At 36.9% G+C, this 25,025-nt stretch overlaps 1 protein-coding gene across 3 annotated transcripts in view; it reads left to right on the top strand.

The window, feature by feature from the left end:
* Positions 1-25,025, top strand: part of LOC146000424 (sushi, von Willebrand factor type A, EGF and pentraxin domain-containing protein 1-like) — a 194,569-nt gene that overhangs the window by 74,720 nt on the left and 94,824 nt on the right. For all 3 annotated transcript variants that reach the window (XM_083138037.1, XM_083138036.1, XM_083138038.1), the window contains exons 8-17: positions 3,760-3,861; positions 9,732-9,878; positions 11,587-11,708; positions 13,368-13,482; positions 14,300-14,494; positions 15,024-15,115; positions 15,769-15,945; positions 16,918-17,074; positions 19,679-19,891; positions 22,919-23,080. In XM_083138037.1, the coding sequence (XP_082994163.1) occupies positions 3,760-3,861; positions 9,732-9,878; positions 11,587-11,708; positions 13,368-13,482; positions 14,300-14,494; positions 15,024-15,115; positions 15,769-15,945; positions 16,918-17,074; positions 19,679-19,891; positions 22,919-23,080 (1,482 nt within the window). The remainder of the gene's footprint in view (positions 1-3,759; positions 3,862-9,731; positions 9,879-11,586; positions 11,709-13,367; positions 13,483-14,299; positions 14,495-15,023; positions 15,116-15,768; positions 15,946-16,917; positions 17,075-19,678; positions 19,892-22,918; positions 23,081-25,025) is intronic.

Here is a 25,025-nt window from a genome sequence, read left to right as displayed (position 1 = left end):
ATAAGGAAACTGTAGACTTACTACACTCAAAACCATCACTACGACGCAATTAAACTTTAGCACATAGCAAAAACTCGAAGGAAAACGAATTCGCTATGTCTCTTCTGGGAACAGCTAGAGAGTTCAGTTTCCGTGGTGGCGGGAGGTGGCACGATGAGGATCGTTTACCTTCGTGCAGGGTCGGAAATACTCGGCGTCAGACAGCAGAGGGTGGGATGACAAGGGTAGGTGAACTAAACAAACGTCCAGTCACGGTGAAAGTTTTTCTTCGGCGTGTTGATTTCGGAAGAAAGACGTGTTCTTATTATGTAATCATAGATAATTTAAAAATTTAAATAGCTAAAAAGGGCGATAAGTAGAAGGGAACAGCCTGTTCCCTCTGTTCCATGGAGGGACCGTCACTGAATAAAAAAAAAATATTTAAAATTATCTTTCAAATTATGTCTTCCTGGGTGTTTTAATAAGCTCTCTCTATGTAAAGATTTTTATATCGTTAACCAGATATTCTTACAGGTAGTCAGAATAATTTCCCCCTTCCCACTTTGGAAAGTAATGTTTTACTGCTGATTTTTTTTACTTTTTATAGTTTAATATATTTAGCTTTTGTTTTCATTTTGTACTAATGTACCAACTTTAAAACTCGATTATGTTACATCTAGATTAACCATAAGCAGTGGCGTGGCGTGGATTTTTAAAAGTGTTACCGGTTATCAGTAGGACATTTAAGGAGACTTGGGTGCCTCCCCACCTCATGCCCCCCCCCCCCCCAATGTCTTCCAAGTAGTTCATATAATATTAATCTGGTACGTATGCAATTCAATACTAGATTTTGGTAAAGTTATTAATCAGGAAAAAAAATGTTGACATAAGGACTAAAGTGAAATCGCAAACATTGGTTGTTGACACAATAATACGTAATTTGATACTTACAGAAACATCGAAGGCTACTTATAGAGCAAATCAATCCGACTTTGAAAATAGTTATATGATGCTGGGATCCCGGGTTCGAAACCTAGCTTGGGCATGGGCGTTTGTGATGTCTATTCATCAATTTAATCATATCATCACTCATCCCCATCTTCGCAAATTAGCCAAAAGTGGCACAAGCGAAGCAAAATCAATCAAATCAAATCAAAAAACTTCTATGATGCTGTCATAAAGAGAAGTTTTTCATTTGAATTTAAATTTTTGGGTGCGTCATGGTCATGGTCCATGTTATCCACATCTGAATTCGACACTTTTTTTTTTCACCCGAAAATAGAGTACATGGCCAACAAAAAAGTTTCGACAACTGCACACACCCACATAACCACGGATAGTCGTCATACCACGAAACATTGAAATGTCGGTCATATCCAGCAGAGGACTTGGTTTTTAAATCGTTCAAAATAGGCTTTGGCCTCCCTTTCGCCACAATTTCGATTTTTTCTGCAAAATAACGAACCGAAAGATTGCTTCAAAATATCTTCTATCGCACGATTACACACACTGTTCAGATAGGATGAACCCGCCACCTCGGAACAAGCTTCATTAATTAATTGACAATCCCCGAAAACAACATAAAGACAAAAGACACCAGTCACAAAACTCCCATTGCACAGTCCCTCCCACAAACCGTTGTTTACTTTTGTAACATGTGAAGCACCCTCCTTGCCCCCTCCCCTCTCAGCATCGGCCCTTCCCCAATATTTCCTTCGGAACCTGCAAGAAGTCCAGTTCTACTAATGTTGCCATCTTAGTTCTTTTGAAACCAGATTTGCCCAAATCGCGAAACTTTTCATTTCAAATGTAGAGTAGATGTAGTCTTCATCTGTTTCCTAACTACTCCCACTCCCATGTTTCGCTAAATCCACTGAAATCTCATTTCTGACACCACTACTATTTCGTATATTTTACGTCCTTTGCTACCTTTAAGGCTTTCACTTTATAGGATAATTGTGACGATGAGGATGCATGGTGAATTATTGAAATAAAATTTCTTTGTGTATGTAATTATTAATTTTTATAATTATGTAAGTAAAATAATAACAACAAACATTTAAATAACCATTTCTTGCTGAGGATTCGAACCTGCGACACCTGACACTTCAGAGCGTGCTAAGATAACAATCGGGAAATTATGCTTGTAAGTATTGTTTTCACCCAAAAACAGTTCTACCACCTCAAAAACATTGCTTCAATCCGAAATTATGGCATTCCTGCGACAACGTATGTCAATCTCAATCAGTATTATCAACAATTATCACAAATTCCTGTAACCGAAATAATATTATGTGTGAAATATAGAATTTTAGGTTGACATTTTTAGAAGGACAGTGGTCCCCTTGACCATACCCATCCCTCTCCTCTCCTTCTCGCCCATGATGTCGAAGAAGGACAAAGAGGACTTTCATAATTGCTGATATTTAGTGTAAATACAAAATATCACTTGGTAGTTTGCTTTTGCCCCAGTGTGATTTGATTTTTTTAAATTTTGATTTGGCGATTTAAGTCCACTTCATGAACAGTAATGCTAATCGGGACAGTTTAAAGTTGGATCCGAACCACTTGTGCCTCCACCGGGTATCGAACCCGGAATCCCTTGATTATAAGGTGGCAACGCTACCACTGCGCCATCGTTTCCCAGTGTGACTGGACACCTTCAGAGTAAGATAGACCCGATTAGGTGACTTAGCTCTTTTCTGTCAATTGAATATGGCAACACTGGTATGTTTCCGGTAAGGATCACCGGCAACTGCGCCGGCTAAACAGGCATGCCAAAAACCTGCCTCCTCCTCCCGCGGTCAGTCTTTGCTGCAACGCGAAGTCTTCCTTGCGTGGGCTCAGGGCCCTTTCCTCATGTTGCCTGTGGAGGGTACCGGATCAGTCCTCCTCTTCGCTTTTGCCGGTGTCAGAAAAAATGTCAGTCTGCAATGTTTACTTTACGACAATATTACCAGTTTATGTACGTAATAATATTTTAAGATGGGTTCTTCAATTCTTTATATTTTGGTGTTACCTGCGGTAACAGCAGCTACATGCACGCCACGCCTCTGACCATAAGAATAGTTTTATTGTGACTCAACTGTAATATACACATTTTAATTTCTTTGTTGATCCTGTAGCATAACTAATGTAATCTATTTATCATTGTGATAATTTTTATGATACCAGGGGTCTCGGTTTTGAATCTTGGTCTGGGCATGGGTGTTTTCATCATATCGTCATAACTTCATCAACTTCATCATAATTTGCCAAAAGTGGTAGAAAAGTGACACCAAATAACAAAAAATTAAAGAAATCATTGTGATAATTTGAATTATATGTCACCATGACAAGGGATGAAGAGTAGCCCTAGTGATTGAAATGCACACATGCTCATTTCTTTTATGTCATTTAATCAATTCCCATAATTCTACTGTTTATAGTATGCCTACTCATGAATTAAAAATGAATGGACATTTACAATTTTATATTGTATTAGTACAATGTTGTTTATTGGTATCGGTAAATTTTATATCTATACTTCATTTATGTTGATAACATTTTCATATTGGTTAATGCCTAACATTCTTCATGAGTAGTGGTTTTTGTGCTCCATTCCAGTATAAAATATAGCAACTAATATGCATCATAATATGTTGGATAGTTCAGTGCACATTCATTTACATGTGTTAATTTTATTCCTCTCATTCTCCAAAATCTCATTTTAGGCTTTAGTTAACATTAGATATTTGCATGTAAAGAAATAAGTCCTCATCATTTTCATAACCTTCCCAGATGTGACACCTCCCACATTGGAATGCCCAGAAGACATTATGGATGAAGCAATTGAAAATGAGGATTATGCAATGGTCAATTGGACAATGCAAGAAATTACAGGTAAATAGAAAATCTTTTTTTATTTTTGCATAAAATATCACAATTGATGACAATTGACTTTATGTTCTATTGGAATTTCTTGTCGAAGATGTTCAAAATTTTGAATATGTTATTTTGGTTCTTTCAGCCCTAGCATTTATGCAAACAAATGTCAACTCAAGATTGTCGCAGATGCTGCATTTTTAATTTTAACTAGAATAACTTTCAAATGACACATGCTTGCCTTAAACAAATTACTGAATTTAAATTCCTAGCACATTTTCTTCCAATAGGCATGAGTGTATTTGATGGTGGTGGTGATGATGATAATAATCCATGGTGCAACAGCCCGTGACGGGCAGGACCTGCTTACGAACTGCCAGCCTCACTCACACATGCCTCAGTAGAGGTGGGCGATGATCCAATCAGTTATGGGGTGATGTGTGGTAAGCACGAAGAACCCCCAGTTATCGTCGTAGGTTTTCTATGAGCAGGTTGCACTACTCATTTGTAGCTCTCCAATTTCCTCATGATTATGGGTGGGCACCGGTCCCATAAACTGGCCAAAATCTCAAGAGGAAAGTTGTTCAACTTCCCCTGGGAGACTCAAACCAGCATTCCCTATTAGGAAAATTTTCTCAAAGTAGCTACAGGAGCATCCCCCCAGCCATAGCCAAGGCTTGAGCCAACATTCCCCTCACCTAAGAATTTTCACTTCAAGGGCTGGAGCATTCAAATCCAAAAGAGAAATACAGTAGCAACAATGAGACTCAATGCACTATTCATGCAGTACTCAATATCAGGCCTGGGTTCTTGTAATGCTGTTGCAACCTGGTGTTTATTTTCTAGTTTTGATTTTCATCTTGAGGGACTTATAGCACACAAGCCAAAGATCAAAATTGTGACTTTTACCCCCATGGAATGTTAATGATTGGCATCCATGCTAAACCAATTAGTAGGGACGTGAAGTTTTCGTTTTATTGATAACACCGAAAAGTTGAAGAAAGCAAAATAAAATGTTTAAAATGTATTTGATTAGGTTAAGGAGGCAAGTTTGAAATCGCGAAATAACGCGAATTTTGCAATTTTTGAAAATAATAGAGAATTTTCAACTTTGTCGAAAAACGCTGCGAAATATGCAATATAAACCAGGAATAACATTTCTTTGGTTCAAAAAGAACTACCTAAAGTGCTATTAGATCTGTTATTTCTAGTCTAGCTGGTGAAAGTTCCATTCAAAAGAGATTGTCAAGATTCATTTATTGCATGACTGACATTGTTTAACCTCGTCTTGAAAAGGAATTCGTTGGGGGATATTCCTAGAAAGGAAGTTTTGTATAGGAACGGGAAAATTTTCAGGGAGAAGCATCTGTTGTGTTGCAGGGGATGGGGTTAGGGGGTGTGTATGTGTGCGTACACAAAATGGTATTTTGAGCCCACAGAGGAATTTTTTGGCATTGTTTGGGAAATGTGATGTGTATGACTGTTCAAAGATTTGGGTGATATCATTCAATAAATATTTCATATTTAGTGGCTGATGAGTTGAAATAGTTTTCCAAATAGAAGAAACTTGGTCATTTCTCACAATAATAAGCCATAATTTTTTGCATTAAAATTAAAATTTGTCTCAATTTTCCAGAACTAAAGAAATGTGAAAATCTTAAAACTAGAAGGAACAGTAAAACTAAATGTAAAAATAACACCGATTTTAAATTAATAACACCAAATTTTTCCATGAACCCCGAAAAATAACACCAAATTGCAGTAAAGAATAACATCGAAATTTAGGGAAAAATAAAACTAAAACTTCACATCCCTACCAATTAGTCATATATCAGACAGAAATACTAGGGTGAATGCCACTAGAAATTTTGACCCTTAAGGTCATTTTAAGATCATATTATGACCAAAAAGGTCAAATCACAAAGTTTTCCAAATATTGTCATATAATATATCAAAAGAAAGTTATGGACAAGACAGTATGATACTATTTTTAGATCAGAATGTTGATCTCTGAAGTAGGTCATAGTCCCAATTTGAGAATGTTATACAGGGTTATTCAAAATTATTGTCAGGATTTCATTTTTTTCTCTGAGCAGCTCATGAAACATTTGGCAATAATAACTGCATCTATTGATGGAGACACTTAAAATTTTGTTTCATAACAGGCAGTGTCCTGTAGTTATGCATTTGGCCACTAGGAGGCTGATTTTACAAGATAGAGGATCACGGCTCTGATAAGATGTTTTTGTGCTTGAGTTTAATCTTAGTCAGTCAGTTGTCGTTGTTCATCAATACATTCCATTTGCTGGTGATGTGCATAGTGGAAAAAATAAAAGCACAAGTGGACCACATTACAGAGGCTTTCCAACGGAGTCTTAGAAATTCAGAGGGAACTCTGCAAACCAAAGCGACTAAGAATGAAGCCATATGGCCTATTCTGCTTCGAGCTTTATCACCTGAGGATCACTATCCAAAGAAGGCTTTCAGAGGAGTGTGTTGATCAGTGGTAATTGACAGACTTTCATGGAATTAGAGGGGGAAAAAAGAAAGAAAACTTAGTGTGTCTCCATCAATTGGTGCGGTTATAAATGCCAATGATTTATTACTTGCTTCAGAAAGTGAAAGTAATATTGAAACTACAACAATCACTGTGAATAACCCTGTATTTCTGATAGGCGACCTTCACATATGAACTTCATGAAAGCAAGTGCTGGACTGAATGAATTATGGACCGAATTTTGCATGTATGCAACCAACACAACTACCCACACTGAATGGAAAAAGCATACTGCTGCGCAGTGAGAGGAGATCGGTTCATAGATTTCAACATTTTCATTTAATGTGGCCAATGTTTCAAGAAACAAGAGTGCGACTGATAGAAATGCACTCAACAATGAAGTTTTCCAGCTTTCTGATGTTCTCATTCACAAGAATGTGAAAGGACTCGTGATAGAACTGGACGAGAAGCAATGGTGGCTGCTCCCTAGGTGGCAAGTTGAGCAAACATCACATATTTCTTAATTTACATCGTAAGTGTAGGCATGTAGTTAATGGTAGTTGTATGATATAATCACAAATGAAATTACTTGGTGAGCATTTTCTGTTGTTGTGTGCCAATGCACGAGATAAAAACCTTTCCGCATGGTGCACCGCAGTTGTGTACTCGGCTCCTGCCACTTCAAGAGGCCTCTCTATCATTTTACACATATTTCGGACACTATACGTGCCTTTTCCTCTATCCCAGTTTATGGAAGACAGGTGATTGCAGGCCGATTGCCATCACCTACAGCGTGGCCAACCTCACAGCATTTTATAACCTTTCACGCATGTTTAAGGGAGAGTATTCCGTCTTGTGAACCATTCACTTTCATTTAAGGATAAGGTCAGAGGCATCTGCTGAGTGCATGCGGTGAATGCATCAATTGTGGGAAATAAATGATTACTTTTGTGCACTTCAGATCCAAGAAATGTAATATAGAATTATTTTTATATTACTTGTCTTGGATCTGAAGTGAAAGAAAGTAATCATTCTTTTCCCACAATTGACGCATGCACTGCATGTGCTCAGCAGACGCCTCTGGATAAGGTAACTAAATAACAGAAGACTCCTTGGTGGAGTGGGCAGACCAAATTAGGGGTTCCAGCTTCAATCACCGATCAAAACATGTGTGTCATTGTGTTTGTCCTGTTTATCGTTTGTCCTCTCTTCGTTTCTATTAGACCATGAGGTAGATACATGTAAAATGAACAAAATAAAATTGGATGAAAACAGCTAGATAAACAATATGATATTTTTGATTCATCCTTGCAATCAATGGGTCCCAATTTTGATAGCTGGTTGAGGCAAATAGTGGTTCGGACCCCACTTTAAGCAGAAGGCTTATTCCCCGATTAGCCTACCTGTGTATAAAATTGACTTAAAAACAACAACTCAAACTTTTGATGTCCAAAAAACAAGTTTCAAATTGTGAAGTAAGATTCTGCATTTCTGAACATTTTGGTTTCTTTGTTGAATTTTGTATTTTGAGTTTGTGTGCAGACCAACAGTTGTTGCTTATTCGTTGATATATTTCTATCATTTTCAAAATTTCTTGCAGTATATGTGTGTTGAAAAAAAAAGTTTTTTATTGACATCTTTTATTTTAGGTTTCGGAAATATTGCTTTTCACTTACAATAGCATGTATTTCTTTAAAAATGTTAATATCACGGTTCAGTTTTAGTATGTCGTTACTTAATATTTTTGATATATCTAAAATTATCTCCAGGATCATACATAGTATACGGTATAGACAGCATGGAATGTGAGTAGGGTGACCAGACACATACATTAAAAGAAGAGGACAGAGCATGGTGAAAAAGGAGGACAAAGCCATAAGAAAGAGGACACTGCAAAAAAAAAAACTCAACCCATTTGTCATTACTAATCTATTCTTTAACACCTGACAATAATAACTAAGAATATCTATAATTTTAGATTGAGTTTTGGTGTTTAGTTCACTTTATGCACACAATGGCTATTTGGGACTGGACCTACAGTTCAAAGTGCGATCCGAACCACTTTGTGCTTCCAGTCTATAATTGAGTTTTGCTTCTTTTCCAGTTCTTGGATTTTAGAATGGAATATCCCCATAGGTGAATGCAAAGCTTTCCAGAACACTGAATTAAAATTTTAAGTAGTTTAGATTGGAACAAGAAATATAATTTTAATGCCGAGAATATTTCTAACACACTTTCAACAGCAGGGAAGAATGACAACTTTACAATCTTCCTCATATTAGTTTCTTCCATCCTTAAAAGCTACATATTTTCTTACAAGATGTTGAATTTACACTGTCACTTTGTTATTTCACAAAAGTAAATATTACTTAATAATCAAAATTCTCACTACGCTCTTCTGCATCGCGTATGTATAACTCGAAAAGAAACTGCACAAACTTCATGCGTTCCCCGCTCAGAGAGCTATGTAATGGTTCAGCTCTCAAATGCTCAGTGAGCATTGCTCGAATACTTAACATGTGCAAAGTGATATACTTCAGACGTAAAATATTCCAATCATTACATTTCATGAGGGTAAAGGATTTTTTTGAAGCATTTTTGCTTCTTCGCTGGTGTACTGTTAGGTACTGCTAGATTAAATTTCATTTCTTCCATCAATCCAACTTCCTTTCCTTCTTGAGATTAAACTGGATGAGGGAGGAGAGGTCAGTTGGGTTGTTGTGGTCAGAAGAGGTAATTGGTGTATAAGTTCAAGTTATCTCACACACAACAATCGAAAGCAGTGCGTAGTGTTGCAATTTGATGATATCAAAGTCACACAAAATAACATGCAAAAAAAAAATGCTAATTTTCTAAGCGGGTTGCTTTATACGCCATATCTAATGAACTCCTTAACAGTTTCAAACTTAAACTAGATTTTTTTCTGTGTTTTGTATTACATGTGTGTTTCAATGTAATGACTGTATTTAGTTCTTAAACATGTGCTGATTGCAACATTGTTTTGCTCTTCATTTATAAACTCGCACCATTTACGACATGCGTACAATGCAGTAAAATTTTCATTTCCTGCTCCTTAGGATACTAGATTCCCTAGTTTTGAACTAAGTCATCCACAGGACAATATATCATTCTTGAACCCATCATTGTTACAAGATAAATTTCCAGCATGATCAATAATTTATCCGTACACCTCCAACACCCTCTTAACAACCTGCAATCTTTCTCCAACACACTCCAGATAGAAAACTTTGGATAAACTCCTGAATGTCATTCTCTGTAATAAGTGGATCATTCATTAACAGCCATTTGTTGATTTGTGCACGTGGTTGTATTCTTAGATATGCCATTTTTAATAATTTGAGCAATCATTTCATTTTTTTTTAAAACGCAGACAACTCAGGGGTTGCTCCATTTATAATGACTGTACCAAGTGTGGAACTGCCAATGAAATTCAAGATTGGAACAGTGACTGTGATATACATTGCAGAAGATGCCAGGGGAAATGTGGCTTCTTGTAACTTTTCAGTTACAGTTTTAGGTTTGTATAATACCTGCTGTTATTATTTTATCTTCATAATAGTAGTGGTGTTACTATGAGCAGTATTACACAAGAAGAACAGAAAATATTGTTAGCAGTCTGATTTAACTCTTTCTCATTCACTTGTTAGGTCTGATCAGAGTTTGTTTTGATTGATTCAAAATTTCCTTTATTTTACTTCGCTTCTTGTGCCACTTTGGGCTAATTTGTGAAGATGGGGATGAGTGATGAAATGATAAAATTGAGGAATGAACACTCGCAAACATCCATGCCCAGGCCAGGATTTGAACCCGGGACCCTTGGTGTCGTAGGGTGATGTGCTAACCACTTTGCCATGGGGGCTGGCGACCAGAGTTTGTGAGTAACATAGTGCAAGTAATACATTACCCTTTTGGTACTTGTCTTAGAAATATTATGTGAGTAATTATAATGGTACTTTGTTACTTAGTGTTACTTTATGTATTTTCCCTTGATAAATTCAGAACTGGAGGATTTATTTACCAAGATGAAACATGCTGTTTTTTATTCCTTACAAAGTTACTGAAGAAATATAACCTTTGTTGTAAGATGTTGTAAAAAGTAATATATTTAACACACCAACTAATCTACCTGGGAGCAAAGAAGTGACACACTATCCCTATAACCCTGGTGCCATACCCTTTGTGAATGAACGCACTGAGCCTTTTAAATTAATCTGAAAGAAAAGAAACTATCCAATTCACAACATGGATACGTGAAACATCATGTATGTAATGATCCATAGTCCTGTCAAAGTAGTCCCATCCACTATCTATACACAGCTGCCAGCATTATTGGAGGTCTCGGAGCAAACGGAGAACATCTTTTTTGGGCTGCTTCTCAGTACATCTGTCACAGCCTCTTGGATTGCGGGAATATCATTTCTCTTCCAGTGGCATTCACATGGGAAAACAAAGAAACGAACGTCTACAGATCAGACGAATATGGAGGATGTTGATAGATATCGCTGTATCATTACAGCAGTATGGGACCTTGCATTATCATGCAAGAGGAACCATTGCCAAGATGCCTAAGTCAAGTCGGCATCTCATGCAAGAGTTTCAGTATCTCATTGTAAAAGTTGTGGTTCGTTGTCTGTCCTTGAGTCAGAAATTATGGTGCACCACACCTTATACAGCAACAAATGTGATCAATATTGCCTTTGTTTCTGATGGTTGCCGCTTCACTTTCTTCGAGGTAAACCATGGCTCTCAATAATGCTTGGTCACCATGGGCTTGCTGTATCATGTTCCATGTTTACGTAGTTGTTTTCCCTAGCTTAACATAGACTCACACTAACTCCACATCGTGTGTAACTTCAATTAAATGAGCCAAAATGATAATGTGTTGCTAGGTGCAGCCCTGCCACCTGGTGGTGGTGATGTGGAACCACTTGCAAAGACATGTGTATTCACAACACATACAAGATGATTAAATAACACCCAATTCGTGTGTTTCAATACCACAGATTCAGAATTGAAATGAAATAAGTTCTACTGATGATATTTAATATTTATCAAAATAGCAGTGATATGTGTTGAGGCAAGATTCATACGGCAAATAACTGAATATCTGTTCATCCTTCCATCATCTCATGTAGGAAGATATTCAGTTAATTAATGCTAGACACCATGGAAAGTTGCAAATAACTTTACTTTAAACATTAAGTTTATCTTTTTTATTTGGACAGACACTCAACCTCCTGTAGTTGATTCATGTGAATCACCACCCATATACCTAGCCAAGGACCCGAATGTCACAATTGAATGGGATGAACCTATATTCTCTGACAACTCAGGGCAACCGCTGAAGGTAAGTTTCATATTTTAAGTATGAAGAGATAGAAAGAAGTATTGTTAATGAAGTAGTTTTCTGCTTTAAAGTGTTATGAAGATATTTTTTCATCCAGTTACAAAATACCTGACCCTTTTGTCAGAATGATTTATAATGCTGGGTGTACACAAATGAATATCGGAGTTTTAAACTTGTATATTTTCTATGCTATACACATTACAAATATGAACCATATATGAAATGAAAGAGTAACTCACCAAGTTTCGATTCTATGCATGCGCAAAATTTGTTTCCTAACTCTGCCGCTTGGCGGAGCCATTTGTAAAGATGGAGACTCCCGAACATAAATCTTTTTGTGTGTTGGAACTCGCACAGGATGCTTGTGTAAAGGTAAAAGTTCCGGATGGCCTCGTGTATCACACGAGAAGGTGGAAAGCGTCAGAACGTCTTTCACTCGCAGTCCTAGAAGTTTTCCCCCATAGTTGGATTGGTCATCATGGTGCAGACAACTTGCATCTTCTCCAGTGGCCTCCAAGGTCCCCTGACCTCACCCCCTGCAACTTTTTTTCTGTGGGGCTATGTTAAAGATCGTGTTTATGTACCACTGCTACCTGCCAGCCTACCTGAATTGATATGCAGGATTGTTGCAGCGGTAGAATCAATTACACCAGACCCAGACTTGCTAAGTTTAGTGTGGCAAGTAATGTACTACCGGCTGGATGTGTGCCGTATCGCGAATGGTGCCCGCATTGAACACTTGTAATGTAGGTTATGAAAACTTGGCGAGTTACTTTTTCATTTCATATACAGTTCATATTTGTAATGTGTATAGCATAGAAAATATACAATTTTAAAACTCCGATATTCATTTGTGTACACCCTGTAAATTATAAATGTTAAGAATATTCTGCTACTGATAAAGTGCCCATATGAAACTTACCAATACTAATAACCCTGATCAGCAGCTCCAAAATTACAGAGGTGCCATGAGCTGTTATTTACTAATTCAAACGTGTTGAACATAAATATGACACTGGGAAAGTTTAATTAGCTCTATTTTCCATGATCTAGTGGTAAAAGGTAAAGGTAAAGTTCTCCCCTGTGCATAGCACCACGTCATGAAGGCGTATAGGGGGTGTGGGGGTAACGCCCCACACTTTCTTGATCCGGTTGTGAGTGGGGGGTGATGTGATCAGCATCACGCCCCTGACCACCTTTACCCCCCAGGGTTTCCCCCAGGTACCCATGTTATTCGACGCTGGGTGGGTGCCGGGGCCATCGTTAGAAAAGTTCCCGGATTTGAACCGGCCAGGGATCGAACCCGGGACCTTTAGCATAGAAGTCAGATGCGTTACCGACTGAGCCACCGCGGCCACCCTGATCAGCAGCTCCAAAATTACATAGAAAATATACAGTGCAGATGATCTAGTGGCAGAGTGGGAAAGTTATGTCATGTTTGAAAGTTGTACAATTTGTTTTTTGGGTGTCAGATTGGCTGTAAAAGCACTAAATAGTAAGTAAACATCTACTTATAAATGTGATCTGGCACATATTTCTTTTTACCCAACCAGAACTAATTGTTTCTTTCCTTCATATTTTCTCCAAAATTAGGGTTTGAAAAGTGCAGATGTTTTGGTAAGTGATGATGATTGCATTAATGTTTCCCTCTCATTTTAGATATCTCGTTCACATGAGCCAGGAGTTCTCCCTATTGGGAACACATATGTGACATATGTTGCTGAAGATGATTCAGGGAATAACAGCACTTGTACTATTGCCATCACAGTGCAAGGTAAATGTTCTGTCAGAAATAACTATTATTTTGTAACTGTCATTCAATGCTGAACTTGTAGAAATGTTGTATTAGGAATAATATTTCAAATTTTCTTATGTGGAGATGTATTATATAGCAGTGGCATATGTTTTGTTAACTAACAAAGAGTCCTTGTCTCGCACTGTGGCTGTGCGGTCTAAGATGTCATGCTTTTGGCTCTGGCTACAGGATGCATGCAGGTTCGAGTCTCTTGGGGTAAGTGTAACAACTTTCTCCTGAGATTTCATCTTGTGTATGGAACCAGTGGCCACCCACCGCTGTGGAATTGGGGAACTACAAATCAGTAGCTTAACCCGGTCATGGAAACCTGCAACAACTACTGGGGGTTCGTCATGCTGACTACACATGAGGTGGGCAGTCGGTAGGTAGTTCTCACAGGCTGTTGCACCATGGGTTACTGTTAACAAGGAGTCCTTAATTCAGATATGTTCATACGTTGGCTCCTGTTGGAAATCAAACTGGGGATCACTCACATCCAAGCCAAGAGCACTAATCTTTGGACTATGTAATTGCATAGTCATTAGACTATTCAAGAGCAGAGTCTAGTAATTTGTGTAAATCATTGCACATTTACATTGCAATTGAACTGTTCAGAGTTTTCATGAATTGTTTGCCATTTAATATCAGATTTGTAAGATTCTGATATTGGTTACTGATATTGGTAAATTTTTGATAGGAGTTCTTTATCGGTGTTAGTTAAAATTTGAGTCCATCCCTAATATTTTATATTCACAATTATAACGTTTTGTAAAATTGAAGTCTGTTTCCATTTCAGAACATGAATGCACGATACCTATGGATCCTCTCTATGGTAGTGCAAATTGTTCAGAAAATGAGGATGGTGTGTATTGTACAATGACATGTAAAGAAGGCTATGCCTTTGCTATTCATCCAGATGAAGACTACTTCTGTGCTTACGATGGGGTTTGGCAACCAGAGACTAACCCCTTTCCTGTCCCAGACTGTTCAGGTATGTGAAGTCTTGTTTCTTGTATAGACATTTTGTGCTCATGCCATTCTGCAATTACCCATATTAATGAAGGATATAGTTTTGGGTGGATATTTACCAGTTGAATTACAGATATCCTGCTCAATTAAGCAAGAAAATCTCCATCATTCACCGACAGGAAAACTTCAAGACTTATTTTACATATACAAAGTTTTATTTTGATAAGTTTTTTTTTTCAAATTATGCGAATAAATTAAAAATATTGCCCATATTGATATAATGATTTGACTTTCCTTAGTGAAACAATTAGCAAAAGTCGAAGAAACTGCAATTTACAATTTTACTTGTACTGTGTATAATTATTAAGGTTGAGATGTATCAGCATGAGATGATAAAATTTATTGACCAATATTCATTATTTATTTCCACAAAATGTTTAATTGTGTCTCAGAAATATAGTCAATAAAACAAAATGAAATTTGTGATTATTGCTCATATTAAGTTTGTTTTTTATTTCAGGTATTGTATCATTTTCTTATTTTATTTTCAGTTACCACAGTACCTAATACAATATCTCAAAGTGGTATTATTTCCATGGATGGAGATGATTCTATTTGTAATGACCCATTTGTTCTTGATCAGGTAAAGTGCAGAAATTGAATTGTAACTTCCACTTCTGAGATTCTAAGAAAAATGTTAAGCAACACAATGACAGAATTTATAGAAGCACTTATGCTGGAACTTATTATAAAACTTTTAAAATAACATTTTTAGTGATATATGTATGTGTGTGCGTACAGTTGTAGCTACAGAGGTGCAGGGGAAATGGTTATTCTGGGCACAGAGGCATGAATGAATTAGAAAATGTGAGCTCAAAGATTGAGGTGCTAACATAAGACTGTAACTCTACAATCGAATTGTATCATAAAATGTGCTTTTTATCATATTAATTAATTGTCATTAGTAAACGAGGCAGTTGGGAAATTGAGAAATATATACTAAACAGCCAATAATTGCTCACTTTGCTATAAAATATATGTATTTTGCATAGTGCACCTCTTTGCAAAAAAAAAAAAATGCATAACTTATAATATACTGTAAGTGACATACATTTTAAAATTGGTTGAGTAGCAATTTATCTAATTTCCAAACACCAGTATTTTAAATTTATATTCAAGTGTATACTGACTTTATAAAATTTTGGCATTAGCATTCCTTTTGAATAAAAACTTTTTGAAACTTTGTACTATATCTTCAGCTAACATAATTTCTGGAAATTAATATATGTATTCTAGGTAGAAAATCATGTGAAAAGAAAACTGGATGAGGAACTTGCTGAACTGTGTGGAGACAACATGAAGTGTGAAGTGAAAGACATGAAAGCTGCCTGTGAGGCTTTGCTCTCTGTTGTTGAAGAGGAGTTTAACACAGTCACAGGATTCAGGAAGGAGAAAAGGAGCATTGAGCAGAAGGCAAGTGTTTCAGTTGCTGCACCTATAAGGTTCTACTATCTTCTGTATATTGAGGAATTACACTAAAACAAGTCCCGCACCATAGCTAAGGCATCATGCTTTGGACTCCAGCTATGGGACATGCACAGGTTCGAGTCTCTTGGGGGAAGTGTAACAACTTTTCTCCTGAGATTTCGGGGCCTCCCCGATGGCGCAGGGGTAGCTTCGTCATCTTGTAATCAAGGGGTCCCAGGTTCGATACCCGGTGGAGGCACATAGTGGTTCAGATCCCACTTTAAACTGTAGGTCCAGTTTCGATTAGCCTTGCTGTGCATAAAGTGGACTTAAAACACAAACTCAATCAATCAATCCTGAGATTTTGGCCAGTGTATGGGGTCGGTGGCAACCCACCATTGTAAGGAAATTGGGAAGCTGTGAATGAGTAGTGTAACCAGGTCACGGAAACCTACAATAATGACTGGGGCTCGTTGTGTGTCACCCTGTAACTGGCTTGATGATCTCCCACCTTGGCAGAGGGGAATGAGGCTGGCAGTCAGAATGTAGCCCCACCACAGGTTATAGACTAAAATAAAAGAGCAACTTGCTTTGAATTTACCCTACAACATTCAAATTATTTGTGTCTGAATTGACTTTCACCATATTCTATATATTCCAAAGATCTAGGAAGAATTATAAACACTATATATATATATATATATAAAATGAGAAGGAAATAGGAGGCACTCACCAGACAGTGGAAAAGTATAAAATTTCATGGTCACATCTTCAAATGTAGATAAAAGATGACTAGAGCAGAAGTAAGTGTTCGACCTGCAAATTTGCCAAACCAAGAGTGAAGATGTACTTGGCACAGAAAAGCGTGATTCTCTCACCAAGTAAAGGAAGAGAAGTGTCCAGCCAGTTCATATTTTCCTCATGCAGAGATTGAAGATTTGGATTGTGTGAACATTAACTGTAATACATTCTTTTCAGGTTGATGAAACTGAAAGTAACACAGAAGCAAAGACACACCTGGAACACCAACAAATAAATACATCACAAGTGTTTACATATGAGACTCAGCATCCTGAGAAAACAACACCCACGTCCTTGGAGGGAAACAGAATTGATATTCATTTTGTCATGCTAGGTAAGCTTGGACATTAACAAGAGGGAGAGTGCAAGTACCCCCTGTTCTGAGATATGCTCTCTAAATTTCCTCATATTAGCAGTGGTATAAAAATAATTCACGAGAGAAAGTTGTATGGTACATAATATGATATGTGATAAAGTGATATGCTTCAATTTTTGGTACGGAAGGACGTGTTCAAACTGTAGACTCAGTTCCAATTAACCCCTGAATAATGCAACTACTTTTCTCATCTACTACTCGAAAAGAGTTTACTTTAAATCAGCCACAAACTACCTTTTCTTTCTTTCCATCTGTTTTGAATTGCTTATATTCTTATTTTTTTAATAATATTGTCTCCTTTCACATTTTATATTTTGATTATATTAGCGTATGATATTTCAGATAAGTCTTCATATTGTGTCCTGTATGTATATATTTAGGGGGGAAAAAATGTTTGTTTTACATTCATCATAACAATTGCAAAAACAAACCCGTAAGCTTATGTATAATGAAAACTGTAATGATTATTTACAGTGTTAACCCAACTATGTAACAATAATAATTTGCTGACTGGTATGTATGAGACTTAATACATTTATAAATGGTAATGGTTTTGATGAGTACAACTCCACACTGTATCCACACAACTAATTTCCAAATCCTTCTGCCACCATAGAGGTAAACAAGAGTATATATATACCCATCTTTAATTTTGTTGTGGATTTGTGAGCACCAAGATTCAAAGTCTTCATACAAATTTCTTCCCCTTATTATGAATAACCCAAATCATCAATAAAAGATTTGTGCTTGAGAACTCCTCAAATTGTATGCTTTTGCTAATGTCATTTCACTATGTATTTTTGTACCGGAAAGTAGTTTCAAATTTGATTGCCAATATTGTTTAATGCTTTTCTTGGGTCCTGAAATCCTGCAAAATACCTCACAGAATTTGATTGCCCTAGTAATTTTTTGCAAATTACTCAATTGTCATTACTCATTAATTTTACTCCAATATTGTGTGACTAAAGTGGATTTTGTAATCAAATGACAGCTCAAAACAAGTGCTTTATCCTTAGTTTGGTGATTGTTGTCTTCATCCATCTTGGAACTTGTTGTTTTATTACTTAAGACCAATCAGACTTGCAGATAAAGTAAGAGAGATTCCACACTGAATTGACAGGATATGAGTGGATTTCACACCAGAGTGGCAAAGGTCAAATGACACTTGCCGGTATTTTTTCTGCCCAATTTTCAGTATGTTACATTGGTTTTGCAATCAGCAAAAGAAAATACAGGCAAGGTGGTAAATCCATCATATCTTGGAGGCATTGTTGAAGCTCACACAGTACCTATTATAGTCTCAATGCATTCGGATCAATTTTAAATATTTTACAGTTCACATCAAGATACTTTTATTTTGATCATGTAGCCATTGTGAAGCCTCTATTACCACAGCGAGATCAGTCTGAACATATTGCAGAAGTAGAAGTTATAAATCCCAACAAACAATATAGCAATAACTTACTGAAGGTTAATGTAGGTAAAGTTTCCCTTGCTCAATGCACCATGCCATAAAGACACATTCACTGTCTCAGCTATCTATGATGGTGATGTGAACAGCATCATGTTTCAGTCACCTTTATCCTCCCAGAGCCACTTTATGCAGAGACAAAGTCAGAAAATATTCCTCCTTAGGTCATCCATCCAGGGAATTGAACCCAGGTCTCCTATATGAGTCAGATGAACAACTGACTGGATCACTGTGGCTCCAGTTTAGTTTCAGTTGTGTGAAAACAATGACTCAACCAGGGATCGATTGATTTGGTTTATTTTACTTGGCTTTCTGTCACTTTTGGCTAATTGCAAAGATGAGTGATGATTTGACGAAACTGATAAAGGCCCACTTACAAAGAGCACCCATGCCCTGGCCAGGATCCAAACGTAAGACCCCTGGTGTTGTAACATGCTGTGTTAATCACTCCACCATGAAGGTTGGTCATTGATCTACCACTGATCTATGTCCATTCACATTATAAATTTACACAGAGATCTTAATAATAATAAAATAATAATCCGTTGCGCAACAGCCCATGAAGGGCCAAGGCATACCTACCGACTGCCAGTCTCCCTCTCACGCTTGTCGTGCGTCACCTCTAAGCGTGGAGATCGTCAACCAGTATTGGAATAGTCGGGGGGTCAGCCCGACGTATCCCCAGCCGTTATAGTAGGTCTTCTCGACCGGATTACGCTCACTCATTCGGAGCTCCCCAATTTCCTCACGATGGTGGGTTGCCACCGGCCCTATACGCAGGCCGAATAAATTCCGACCAGAGCCGGATTCGAACCTACGCCGTCCCGCAGCGAACGATCTCAAGACGAGTGAACGCCTTAACCCGCTCGACTGCGGAGGAGGACATACACAGAGATCTTGGTGGTGAAAACTGCAGAGGCCAGATATTGTCTTGTAGCTCAGTACTAGAGCATTGGGATATTGGCATGGAATGATAGTCCCTAGCTGATAAACAGTTTTGACATAACTTTTGGGTAAGTTATAGTTACACTAATATCTCAGCTCTCATATATGTGGTAAAAAAATAAAGACTACTTATGTACTCCATTTAGGTCAGTTATCAAATGAGGATATGGAAGACTTGAGGAGTGTTCTAAAAGAAGGAATGGAAGGCATTCAAACCTCTCTTGAGACAACCGTGTCTCACGGAAAATTTGTAATCCTGATTGGGAACCGGAACTTCACAGCCAATAAAGTTGTCTTCATACATCAACTGCCTCACTTTGTCTGTGAGGCTGGCAGTGTTCTTCAGGGTGAAAGGTGTGGTAAGTTTGAAAATTATTTTACAAATATGGTTGCTGAATTTGTAGTAGTTCTGTTATTGAATTCCAATGAATATAATGATGCATTATTTATTTTTATTATCATGACAACTTGTATCAAACGATTTGTGTGCTTACTTTTGCTGGTATAATTAACTCATATACTGTATTTACTCATGTATAATGCACACTTTTTTCCAAAATTTTTGCCTCCAAAAATTGTCATGCGTATTATGCATGGAATAATTTGAACAGCCAACATGAAACCTTACAGGCTCATTCCATGATTTTGTGATGCTTGTATTGATTTTTCATGTTATGTATTGTTGTAATGCTTAAATCCTGCAGTTTCTGAATAAGGCAACAATATTACATTCAAGATGGTGACATTAGTGTGCAATGCTGTTGAAATAAGCTCATCACAATATGAAGGAATGTTCTGAATTTTATGGTACTTTGGATGAAAGAAAAGATATGGAAAGAGAAAATAATAATTAAAATTATATATGGTGCCTTAATGGAATAAATCTTGTTCTGCTAACTGCTAGTTTGAGGGTCCTGAATGTACCCCGTATAAACGTTAGGTTAGTCATGGAAAAAGTATATATTTTGAAGTTTTTCTAAAAAAAGTAAAGAAGGAATGAGCAAAACCACATATAAGAGTTTAAAGGCTATTTCCCACGATTTTTCACTTTGTAATGTAATGTTCTGATATGCCAAGAAAAGCAGCGCTGTTCTGGCTGAATTCGAGCATGCACTTCCCGTCACATGGGACGTGTATCAGTGGTATTTGTTGGGAAAGAAATAATAGAAAATAACTTCCTAAGCACTGCAAATCCATAATATAATTTTGATATCGCTTTCTACTATTACAGAATAAATAAGGTGGTTAAAGAGTGAAATCTTAGGGATGCTAAACACAGTGGAGGGAGAGTAAGGAGGTTGCGTGGGTTGGTGACTCATTATATACACAAGAGGATATTTTCCTCTTGGTCCACATAGCAACAGGTGTTTCATTAAATATGTATGATGTCATTCATTCTTGATCGGTATAGCAACAGCTTTATGACCTACAACTACGAAAGCCATTTCTTGAACCTGGATTGTACTGCACATTATATAAGAGATATAATTGTTTCTCACTTTCCCTCCATCAAAAACCAGGGTGCGCATTATACACGCACGTGCATTATACACACGTAAATATGGTAAATATGTCATACCACATGTTGCAAACATAAATATCTAAAAACAACTATTTTATTTCTGTGAATATTTTTACTTTTGCTATTATCATGTGGCAACATTAGCAGGTAGAATGAAATTATAGCGACATTTTTAATTCATGGTTATCAACGTGCAATTAAAGGTCAGTAAATAAATCACAAGGAGTTATACGATTGCTGATAATGGTAAATATTAGATTTGAAAATACCTGTATATGGCAGTACATCCTACCTAGTACATTTGCAGTTCTGTATTCAAATTGGCAGCTCTGTTCAAGGACAAGGGCAATGTGCTGTTGGACATTTTTGACATACAAAAGAATTCCAGCATAGGATATTTATAGAGAAATGCTATCTTTTTGGTTGATAAATTATCTTAAAAAATTCTCAGAAGTTACCAATAAACACCCAATAGTCATCTTGTTGATATTGCATTACAAGCAAATGTTTGGATTTTTGCTAAGGTGCAAGTAATAATAGACAGTGTAGCATCTGGAATAGGGTATTCTCATAGTTAGTTTGCAGTATAATGTACTCACTGTTGACACGTTCTAAGCACAATTACTTCATGCGTCGTATTATTTTACTATTAATATTAACTTAATAATACTCAGCGGTGAACGATGAGACTCGGTGAAGTACACAGACTCCTCTCAGGTACAGGGATAGTGTTAGGCAAAGACAATATTCACAGCACAGAGAAATAAAACCACATTACTGCAGTATGTATAAACGGAAAGGTTTTTAATCTTTATTTATTGCAATTATAATGCAAATATACTTGAGACGAAGGCGAGGATTTCGCTTTGTCGATGAATTGACTCAATTAAAACGCATAAAACTCAATGCGTGGCTATCGGCAAGCCTATGATCACATAGACCTAGCTTGCGCCCCGAACTACCACACCAAGAGATATGCAATGATAACTGAGCCAATATTTGCTCTTTAGCCTTTTATTTCCAAATTAATCTTTAGGCTAACTTTATTATTTGACGTAGAATGGTTGCAGTATTGTGCATATCATCAATGCATGGCTATCGGCGTACCTATGTTCACATAGGCCTAGCTTGCGCCCCGAACTACCATACCAAGATGTATGCACAACACCGAGGAGTTCTTTTTAAGTTTAAAAGCTTCGTCGATCCGTGGCGAAAAAGTGTGTGATTTCTTACGCGATATCCTCGCTTTTATACTCTTTTCGAGAACACAGATTAAAGTACAGATGAATCCTTCACTATCTACAAAAGGATACTATCAACAAAACTGACATCTATACATCTTTAGAAATACAAATTCGTATAGTGCACTCTTGCAAACATGAAGATACATTAAACTACTCATAACAGAGCATAAAATACAATAAACATTAAACAAAAGATATATACATATAATAACAAAGAAATTACGCTTTCTTTTACAAAAATAAATACATTAGTGACATATCTTCTACTGGTGACGTCACATAAAAATGTGGATCATATCACTGTGGCTGCCTGGATGATGAAGAGGTTGAGCATGACATATGAATTTGGCTGAGATGGCAGAGCAGAGATATAAATACTGCAGATATTGGGACACTGGTAAGACAAAAAAATAATGGTTTTCAAATTTGTATTTGTTTTTAGTAATTTAAAGATCAACTTAATTATTGCACCTACTTTTATGTAGCTAGTGCGTGAACATTTTTGAAATCATAGCAATATTTAAATAAGTCAATATAAGTTATGTCAATATTGTTCCGTTAAAAAAAATTAAGTCATCCCACCTGTTGCAGATGGCTTGTGTAAATGTCATTTTTTTCAGTCCTGTGTGCTGTGGGGACATTCTTCAATGTTATCCTGGAAAAGTGCCAGCCGTGTGAGAAAGGCCTGTACCAACCAATAGAAGGACAGCTTTCGTGTCTGGCATGCCCCAATAATTCTTCCACAAGGGTAGAGCAAGCAAAGAGTGAATCTGACTGCAGAGGTGAGAACAAAGCTTTTATTTTTATTTATGAATGCTTTTTTTTCTTTCTTTTACAGGAATTCACTGTTGAGTGATTCTGATTGCAAGTTCTAGAATTTCCAAGATAGGAAAATGTTTTTTTTTTTACAAGAAATCAAAGTTTGGAAATTAATTGATTTAATTAGGTTTCTTAAGTCACTTTGCTGCCACTTTAGGCTAATTGGGATGATGAAGATGAGTGATGATATGATGAAATTGATGAAAGGGCATTCACAAAGAACACCCATGACCAGGCCGGCATCCCTAACATCGCAGCATGCTGTGCTAACCACTCCACGTTGGAGGTTGGCAAAGTTTGAAAATATAATTGAAGAAATGAAGCTATAGGTGCTGAAATACACATACTCCAAGAATGACTCTTCAGTTGCCTCCTTAAAACGTATTTTAGAATTGAGCTGATGGCAATGATATTAGAAAGAATCAGTTGGACTTATGCTGACAGATACTTTCCTATTGTTTGGGTATTTCACAGAGTACATAAAAATATCACACACCACTATTGCCAAATCTGATTATCATGGAAAGTATGAAAAATTCTAAATTTTAATTTATTTTTCACCAGTATTCTGTGAAAAAAAAATGTATTTGTGATTAAAATCTCTGGTAAATTGATGCATAAGTTTTTGTTACAATCTTCCATCATCAGTATCAGTATTGGTGAGAATCAGTGAGATTGTTAGTATGGACTGGCTAAGCACGATATTGCTAGAGCCAGTGGCCTGGATATATTCTTCCAAACAAACTTTCATGCAGCGAAGCCCCTATGCTTCGGCTTTGCAAACTGATCGCTAAGGTGTGACTTGTTAGTGACAGCAGTTAGAAAACAGAAAGATGATGTGTATCATACATCAATGTAAAGACTAGAGTCTCGAGAATACCTGGATATTTTACTCATTCCTCACAGATAAGAAGTTATAAGAAATAAAGTAAGAAAATCAGGCAGTTTTTCAAGAAACACGTCAGCAATTTAGTATAGGAACATCAGTGTAGTCTTTACACCGACATACATTACTATTTTATTGGTACTTATCCGAAAAGGCCCGAACACCTCTCACTAGTTTATTTTGTTAATTTTAGCATTGATACTTACCTATTCTGCATTGCGGAAGAGTCTTTTAGGTGAAGTTATGCCTTTTTCCATAAAATAGTGTCAACTTTTCATTTTACGAGTCATTATTTGTCTTCCTTGTTCTGCTTGGGTAACAGACAATATGGCGTGCACTCGTCATGGATCATCGCGCGTCATGCCTGTGTTTTGTCGATTTGGAGTGGGTATGCAGTGTTTCAACCTTCTTAACCGAAAAATACCTACTTTTGTGTTCATTATGTCATCATAAACCATTGACGGATAGCCCCAAAAACCATTCATGGATAGCCCCACAAACCATTTCCGGCAAGGTTAGGTTAGGTAAGCATAGTTAAAAAAAAAAAGTTCTCATAAAAAAAGGCACGTTTGGAAACACTGAAAACTTTTGATGCTCGCGCCATCTGCACGTACATAATGGAAACAACGGCCTAATGTTACAGAAGATGCAAGTTCCTTACGTAACAACTGATTATTTATTGTTCTGCAGCATTCTATGGTGAAGTTTTTAGTTTCCGCGAAACAAAATACCTCGAAGAACCTCAACAATGATACAGAAAGTGATTTCAGTAAGTAGTTTCTCCTGTAAATTTGAAGAAATCCGTTCGGACGATATCAGATAGTTACCATTTTATTTCCTGATTTCACAGTAACAAGCAATAACCTTCTGTGGTCAGTTTTCACCAAATAAGATATCTTCATATTTTTTAAAATATGGGCTAAAACCACCAATGTTCCAAAGACTTCAAATTTTTCCAAAAATTTTTTTTTTTTATTTTCTTACATTATTTCTTGATTAATCCCTCACTTGTAAGTAATTAG

Source organism: Lepisma saccharinum, chromosome 16, assembly GCF_977018435.1.
Source record: "Lepisma saccharinum chromosome 16, izLepSacc3.1, whole genome shotgun sequence".
NCBI lineage: Eukaryota > Metazoa > Arthropoda > Insecta > Zygentoma > Lepismatidae > Lepisma > Lepisma saccharinum.
The sequence above is the reverse complement of the archived record's forward strand: the minus strand, read 5'-3'. Positions and strand labels throughout refer to the sequence as shown.